This window comes from Nelumbo lutea, chromosome 6, assembly GCF_056320005.1.
Source record: "Nelumbo lutea isolate HS-2025 chromosome 6, American lotus-T2T, whole genome shotgun sequence".
NCBI lineage: Eukaryota > Viridiplantae > Streptophyta > Magnoliopsida > Proteales > Nelumbonaceae > Nelumbo > Nelumbo lutea.
Genome location: NC_142689.1, coordinates 68,444,849 through 68,453,478, shown reverse-complemented (window position 1 = coordinate 68,453,478; position 8,630 = coordinate 68,444,849). Strand labels below are relative to the sequence as shown.

The following is an 8,630-nucleotide window of genomic DNA, read 5'->3' as shown; positions in this document are numbered from 1 at the left end:
GGTTTCCATGAAGGTTGACGATTTGAGTTAAACTTAGAAAGTATACTATTTATTCAAATTGTTTTATAACAATAAGTCAAATTGATGCTGTAAGCGGTAGCCCATGTTACCTGCGCTAAGAGCTTCCAACAAAACTTAGCTGAATGATTTCTTCCTTTACAAATCTAACAGGGATTATTATTAATTATATTTTGATGGCTTTGACGAGGAGCCAGTATGTTGAAAGGGAATGTCAACGGTTCATGTTGAAAGGGAGCTTCCAACAAAACTTAGCTGAATGATTTCTTCCTATGTAGATGGCAATCCATTGAGAGTATGATGGATAACTGTTAGTTGGTCAATGGTTCATGGCTGATAATTTATCACTGTATACCTTAAGCTTCTGTAAGTAGATTGACATGTTCATGTCCTCCTTCCGGAGAGAGCCTAGTTTATTGCGAATCCCCACTGCATTTGCTGTCATTCCACACTTTTTTTCTTGTTTTAGAACTAACGATTTGGGTGAGTATAGCCTCATTGGGTGAGGCCAGTAGCCCAGCTAAATATGTACCTGTCCTGCAGTCCTGCTTGATCCATTGACGATATTATTCACTCGAAGATGATGATGGCAAGACCTCTGATGGAGATCGAGGAGGACAAACGGGATGAATATGGATTCAAACCATCGAACTTATGACTCAGAAGAGCATTTTCGACTTGAAAACGCCAAACAATATAGTTGTTTTTTTTTTTTTCGTATGGACGGACTGAAATAAAGTGGGGAAGTTGATTTCCCTGTGATCCAAAACTGATATGAATAAGAGTGGTGGATTCAACTGAGTTTCCAAGTAAAACGAAGAGATGAAGACGTTAGTACAAACCAGTGTACAGCTGACTTACTTCTCTTGTATTCTTATCCCATTAGGTGTTCGTGTAACACCATAACTCTAATTGCATATATCCCATGTACCTAAGGGTGTCAATGGACCGGTTTTGGATTGGACCCAATCCAGTCCAAAATCAATTTGGACGGATTGGTTGCATAGACCAACAAGATATAATGGGTTGGACCAATCCGGTCCAAAATATTTATTAGATTGGATTGGACCTGGTCCATCCATATCAAATTTATATTGGATTGGGTTGGATTAAGCCAATATCTAGTCCATTGACATAAGATAAGAACATAGGTGTCAATGGACCAGATTTGGATTGAAATCAATCTAAATCAAAATGAATTTGAACAGATTGAATGGTCCAAACATTGAATTAGACCGACCCAAAATGATCCATAATATTCATTGGGCTGGATTGGACCTGATCCATTTATAATGGACTCACACTGGACTGGATCGGATTGGACCAAATCCAGTCCCATTGACACCCCTACATGTATGTACCTTAGCTCCTCATGACAGTGAACATTCACTAGAGAGAAAACCTCTGTTTCAGTTTTATTAGTGTTTGGTTTCCAAACTGAGGCGTGTTTGAAGATTGTTTAAATTTCTTGTCCTGAAAAGATTGTCAGCTTGTGCAAAGAGAAAAGAAAATGGAAAATGAGATTAAATTAAGTTTCAAAAAAAGAATTAAAAAAAAAAAAAGTAGAGAAGAAAAGAAAGGGACGAGGACATTTAAAAACAAACTAGATAGACGTGCATAAATAAAATTGATATTGATTTTGGTTTTAGAAAAGATTTGTGCCTAAAAATAGTTTTTTCTTAAAGAATTACTATCAGGAAGCTAATGTCATGGTTATTTGGATTAATATGTAGTAAGAAATCTGCACTGCAAAGGTTTGGGAGGCCAACAACCCCCACCCTTGCTCCACCCTTAAACTAACAGAATAACAGTTTGGGGAAGAACCATGCTAATAGCGATTTAGACTGTGTTTGGTTTGAAAGAAAATAACAAATTTTTGTTCCTCTCTTATTTCTATCAAAGATGCACTGATATTGAATCTCAGATTTAACAATTAAAATATAAATCGACCAACCCTTTAGGTATACTTGATCCCAGCTTTGGAGTATCAAAGTGGATCTATACAATCTAAATTAAGCAGAATAATTTGGAGGTTTTAATAGCCTCCCAAGTCCCAACTTTTGAGGAATTTCTTAATGCAATGTGACTCTTGCTCTCTGCAATCTTAAACACATTGATACAACCTACAATTCTCTCGCTGTGAAGTAGAAAGACTGAACTGTTGGTTAAGAAATGCTGCTCTAGTTTTCTTAATAAAAGGTTAAACGGATCCATCTTAAATTCAAAGACTACCCTTGTAAACAAATTAAATACAGTTGAGAGAAAACGATTTTTGTTTTTTACTAAAAATAATAAATAAAATATTATAAGAACTATAATTAGTATATTATTCCCAAGAGTGATATTAACAAACTTATCCATTAATATATGGCTTGTGACATGGTCAGTGGAGTTTGCTAGAGGATTCCAATAAAACCAGGGCCTATGGCCAACTTGTCACGATAAAAGAAAGAGTTGGGTGGAACCCTATGCATGTAAACAACCCTATGTGGATCATATTATCAAATCTTGAATTGGCCCGGCCCAAGCTACAGTCCTAGATAAGACCCATGATCAAATAGGTAATTCATCCATAGTTACTAAAAATATTGAATTTGACAAATTGACAGAAGAAAAAGAAAATTTGAGAAATTCATTTGAAAGGACAACCATACCATTACAGATAAAAGAAAAGAAAACAACTTGTAAAATCTCTAGAACAGAGATCACAAGGGAAAGTCCCATGATTCCAATTGGCTAGAAGAGCCTAGAGCCCGGTCACCTTAAATTTTATTAATTAATTATTATCAAAAGGAGAAAGATAGATAAAGGGGAGGACGTAACCCGCCTTGCCTCAAAATCGAAATACAAAACATACAAGCTCACCATCTCAACCCAACCCAAAGAAAGAGTTTTTTTATTTTTTCAAGGGACGATGGCCTAGTGCTATTGCAAAATTTCAGTCTAAAAAGCATGAGAATGTAGATTCGAGTGATTTCATGCCAAGAAAATAGCCAAGGTTAGGCCCCGTATCCATTCTCATAAGCATGGTTTTAAAAATCGATCTGAAAACCGAACTGCATCGACCACCAATTCTTGGGTTAAACAATACAGCCATCCGGTTTGAACCACAATCAAATGGTTTCAGGTCTAAATTTGAGCCCAAAATCATGAACGGTTCTTGGGTCAAACAATTCGATCATTCAGTTTGAACCATGCATGGTCAAACAGTTTTGGATCCAAACCTGAACCTGAAATCCTAACCGATTCCTATGTCAAACAGTACAACTATTCAGTCCGATCCGATTTTCAAATAAATCATGCTCTAAGAGCTGGTTGACCAAGTCCAAATCCAACATTGGTTAATTATGAGTATTCAGTCACCCTTCCAACAATGAAACATTTGGTGAACTTGTCTGTAGCTCTTGAGTTCAGGGAATGTCCTGTATTTTGGCTCGAGTTTTAAAATGCGATAAATCAATATTCAAACTTTTAAAATACAACAATCTAATACCTATTGTTAAGGAATCGTCAGTTATGTTATGTTTATGTATATTATGTGACTTCATGTGCCATTTAAGATTTTTGAAAATGTAAAAATTATTCTTAGAAATAAAAGTATTATTCATCATCTTCTTTAGAGACATTCCAATGACAATATCCCTTCCAGCAGCGTATTGGTCAGATAGATACATAGAAACCGGGGATTATCCACCTGCGGTGACAGTAACAGGTAAGGCCAACAAAAATGGCGGACGCAGGTTATACGCAGATCACCTACGATGGCGCGGGGAGGCAAATATACTATTATACAACAGCACAGCCAGGTGTAGTGCCCCAATATCAGACAATGACAGCTGGTCTGGTATTGTGCGGTGGACATGGCATCTCTCTTCCATGGCTAACAATAATGAGCTTCATGTAGTAATGTTCCCATGGTTAGCTTTTGGGCACATGATGTCGTTTTTGGAGCTCTCTAAGCGTTTAGCTCAAAGGGGTCATTGCGTCTCCTTTGTTTCTACACCTAGAAACATCCAAAGACTCCCCAAGATCCCTCCAAGCTTATCATCTCTCCTGCATCCGTTGGAGCTCCCCTTACCACCCGTCGACGGTTTGCCGGAGAACGCAGAGGCAACTGTTGATCTCTCATACCACAAGGTCCGTTACCTTAAGAAAGCCTTCAATGGGTTGGAGGGACCCTTGACTCGTTTCTTGGAGAGCTCATCCCCGAACTGGATCCTTTCTTCAGTATCTTCAATGCACCAATGCATGCCTTCTTTGGGCCTTCGAGTGCTTTGTTGGGTGGGGATGACTGTCGGACGAAGTCAGAAGACTTCACCGTTCCGCCCAAGTGGGTCGCCTCCATGAGATCTCGGAATGGTCGATGGCTTAGACCTACGGGTGCAACTTGTCCCAACCCAGAATTTTATATAAGCTGCGCTTGGATTTTTGGTCTTCGGGTTGGGTTTGGGCTCAAAAAGTCGGACTTTTTTTTTGGGTCGGGCTCGGGCCTAGCCCTTTGGTAGCCCGAATCCAACCTGAGACAGACCTCATCATTAATTTTGGTAGCCCTATCGTTAATTTTGTTTTATTAGTGCAAATCTTTATTAATTTTGTTTTATTAGTGTACTTGATTTTAACAACCACAACTTCACCAATGAGCCACACATATTTGCCTGCTATGATTATATATATTTTTAATTTTAAGTAAATTTTCACTTTTCTTAATGAGTGATTAATAAATGCTAGAATTAATTATTAAAATTTATATACTAATAAATATTAAGATTAATTATTTTGGATTTCTGAAAACTGGCATTCACAGTTTAGGTCTTTTTTTCTGTTTTTTGTTTTATATTTTAGTTATTCCATCATTTTCAACGGTTGCTAATTGTGACACTTTATATATCACACTTTATATAAACCATTCTATTATGGTCTTTTACATTCAAATGACTTATTTACAATCATATAAAATTTGTAAAATTGTTAGTAATATATTTTTAGGTTTTATTTGAATTTTATGTGTATCTTGATTTTTTGTATAAAATTGTCTTTGCATTTTCGATACTTTTTGCCTTGATTGTCACTGCTGTTGGGGTGTTGAATTAAGAAGGTAAATTGTGAATATGATCTTCAAATGGTTGGTTTTGATTTTAGATTGATAAAAAAAATTAGATGATACTTAAAAGGTATTTATGTCTTTTCATATGACATTTAACAATTGGTTAACTAGATACCGAATTGTCATATTTTAAAATTTGAGTACCAAATTGTCACTCGAGCCAAATACAAGAATTTTTTATAAAGTTTAATTAAATGAAAGAATCAATTATATAAACTAGCTTAGTGAATACAATTTTAATGTAATTTAAAGCATATATATGGTGATGAGACATGGCCACATGGGTGTGTTTTTCCGGCCCCAAGGTAATTAAAACCCCACGACTTATCTATGAAAAAACAGTAACCCCTTCACTTCCAGTCTTGATCATCGCAAGGCCAACAACCCTCTTGGGCAACATCACTGATTTGAACACCAGAATCGTAGATCATCCCAGCCTTCCAGTCAGAGGGGAGCACATTTGGTGCCCATATCCACTTCCCATCAAACCCTCCCGTCACCACCAGCCGAAACTGCAGCGGTCCCATCGGAACCCGATTTGTATCCCAAACTGTTCCATAATTCCGGCTCATGTAATGCCAATTTGAAGAACCAACCTATACCAGTGAAATCATCGTTTATTAAATGTATATTAAACGATGATAGGAAAATTAATAATTTATTTAAAAACAATTATTATTAATTAACAATTTATAAACATTTAATTACCTGAGCTACATCAACTGCGATAATATCGGTCTGGCCACCTTGATACAGAAACTTAATTGCTAAGTAGTGTGGCCTTTGGCTTGTCTCTTCCACTCGCGCAGCCAAATTGCGGCTTTTGTAATTACAGGGTATCCTGCTCCATACAACAGAAGAAATTCATGCCCATTAATTTATGGATTACTGAGAAAAAAAATAAAAAGATTCATACAAATTGGAACAGTTGTGACGCAGCAAGAATCGACCAGAAAAGACCTAAAATACTGGGTTAGGTCAAAGGTTGTCTAATTTCAATTATGTTAGGGTTGTGTACGGTTTTGAAGTTTTTCCATTCCAAGTTGGTTAGTTAGACATTTTTTTTTCTACAAAAGGTTGGAACTTGGCAGCTGCAACCATCCATGTCTGTCTGATTGTCCCTAACATCTATTTTGGAAGACAAAGAGGAGTATGATCGGTGACCATCATTTAATTTGGTCGGTTCCATATCATCAATGGCTATTACCTCTTGTATTCAACGTCGACAACCCCAAGCTTTAAAACGTTGCTAGCCATGCCCCGATTAGCCATCGCCATAAAAGCTCTTTTACTGAGAACGAAATCTGTCTGGTTGTTTCGATTCAGGTCAGTCAATATCACTTTAGTCCCTGCTCTGCTACACAGGGTCTCGTTCTTGCACCTTATCTGTCATGTCAAAAATCAAATTATGTAATAATTAAAGAAGAAGAGGAAGAAGAAGAAGAAATTCCTGATCAACTAATCTTGCACACAAACAGCACATACCTGAAAGCAGGCCCCACAACCAACGCCATCTCTATAAAGCGAAGAAACACCAGCGGCAAGGTATCCGCCATTAAAGCCCAGAGCCAAGGAACCGTACCCACAAGCCCCAGCTGCATTTAAGCAATAAGATAATTTGTACCCATTAAATATTTCAGAAAAATATAACCTGGGTATCAGTTAATTGATAAAAAAGAAATGGACGAAGAAACTTACACGAGAGTGGAGCAGAGGAGGAGAAATAAGCAGCCTTGGTTTGATGCACGCATCGATCACAAGCTGTTGCAGAGGAAGACAGGAGAAAGAAGAGGAAGCATAGATAGATAGCCATCTTTGTGCGAGAGCGACTTGACAAAGAAGAGTGGAGTAGAGGTTTATTTATAGGCTCTAGTGGCGGACAAAGAAAGGGAAGTGGAATACAGATCTTCACTACTCACAAGCCACGAAAACGTGGATGTTCTTTAATGGATTGGACATTAATGGAGACTACAAATTTCTAAATCTTGGGGATGGAAGATTGGATAGGAAAGCGACGGACATCTGCACCAACGCGGCGACACAGGGAGAAATTTGCTGGGCGCCCCCTCACCGACTACTTGTACGCGCAAAAACAGCTCCTATCTTTTACCTTTGAGAAACGATCTGTTGTATACGACTTTCCAGCAGATCCTGAGTCTCGTCCAGTCCATGGATCGAGTTGTTGGATGCATATATTTCGCTGTTGGAGACTTTTTCTGTTTCTGATGGTCAAAGGTGGTTTTAATTACAATTTACAAAGCAATGGCTTAGCCATTAATATGGCCGTATGTAAGAATGGAAGAATCATCATGTATAAAAATGTGCCTGCCAGTGTACTGACTGTGGAATTCTATTAACCGGATTTGGCCCATGTTGCAAAACTAGTGGGCACCCTCTGCCCATTGGGTTTCCTGGGAAAACTTGGGGGGTGGGCTTGATGTTTAAGAATTGAAAAAAAAAATCTGAGTGAATTCAATGAGTATTTATTGGATGGAGAGAGAGGAGATTAGGGGAGTGTTTATGGGGTTAAAGTATTTTGGTCATATTTCTTAGCCTTTTTCTGGTTGAAAGATACTTCTTCTTTTTGGATAAAAGTAGAAAGATATTTCTCAGCTTTAAGTTGCTTTCCTATACAAAAAAACAGAAAGGGGTTAGGTTAGGTGATCATTTTGCTGAATTGATAATGGCATGTCAATGAGTGGAGTGATAAGGAACAAAGTCCACATTCCTTTCTTTCCAAGAAAGAAAGGCGTGGGGTGATCATTTTGCTGAATTGATATGGGAAAGATAACTCTCTCTCTCTCCTTGCACTTGCAGAGAGTACAGAGACAAATAAATGATGCAATGGAGGCTGAATCTCCTGTAGCCACCAACCACCATTGATAAACCAGTTACTAGCTTGGTCTTATGTGGGCTTTACTACAATGTCCTGATTTCATTTTCTAGTTGCAGTTACAGGTTACTGTAGATGAGTTGATGGTTTGTGATCGGTTGGGTTACATGAAATTGGCTCCTTTGGGACAACGAATAAAGTACAATACAAGGCACACGGTTATGTATCTTGCTCCCAAACCAAACTAAACGATGTTGCACATGGGTTAGTCTATCTTGGAAATAATTTTGGCATCAGAAATCAGATCATCAATTACAGCTTTGGGCCTAGGAGGGATTACATGTAACAACTTTTCCTTTTACATCTATTTTACAAAACTAGATGCAATCCATAATTTGGTATCTGTACTGTACACTGAATGGTTTATTATTTTCTCTTTTAATTGATAAAACAGTAATATAATAAATTTTTAAGGGTTTAGCAATCAGCCCAACATGCCATTCACAGCTCACAATCTATAATAAAGGGTTATCCGCTTAAAGACAAAGCAATAAGCCAATCAGTTCAGCTACTTCAGCCGTTGTCAAATGGCCAATAGATTTAATAGAAGAGCATTGATCAACAAAACCATCTGTGAATTCTAATGAAAACCATCCTGATGCTGATGGTTACCAC

At 37.6% G+C, this 8,630-nt stretch overlaps 1 protein-coding gene across 1 annotated transcript; it reads right to left on the bottom strand.

Moving 5' to 3' along the window:
- Positions 1-5,287: 5,287 nt before the first annotated feature.
- On the bottom strand, positions 5,288-7,535 carry LOC148849460 (expansin-like A1). The gene is made up of 5 exons (XM_088949831.1): positions 6,821-7,535; positions 6,608-6,717; positions 6,330-6,508; positions 5,831-5,963; positions 5,288-5,718 (listed from the first exon to the last, which is right to left on the bottom strand). Exons 1-5 carry the CDS (start codon positions 6,933-6,935, stop codon positions 5,473-5,475), a joined length of 783 nt encoding a protein of 260 aa, XP_088805957.1. The 5' UTR covers positions 6,936-7,535; the 3' UTR covers positions 5,288-5,472.
- Between the last annotated feature and the right edge of the window lie 1,095 nt (positions 7,536-8,630).

Bases quoted from the DNA above. Each gene is read 5' to 3' on its own strand.
- LOC148849460 (XM_088949831.1), bottom strand. From the start codon at position 6,935: ATGGCTATCTATCTATGCTTCCTCTTCTTTCTCCTGTCTTCCTCTGCA. The intron at 6,718-6,820 runs GTAAGTTTCTTC...GCTTAAATGCAG, and splicing joins CTCCTCTGCTCCACTCTCGT to CTGGGGCTTGTGGGTACGGT. The intron at 5,719-5,830 runs GTAATTAAATGT...TCACTGGTATAG, and splicing joins TCGCAGTTGATGTAGCTCAG to GTTGGTTCTTCAAATTGGCA.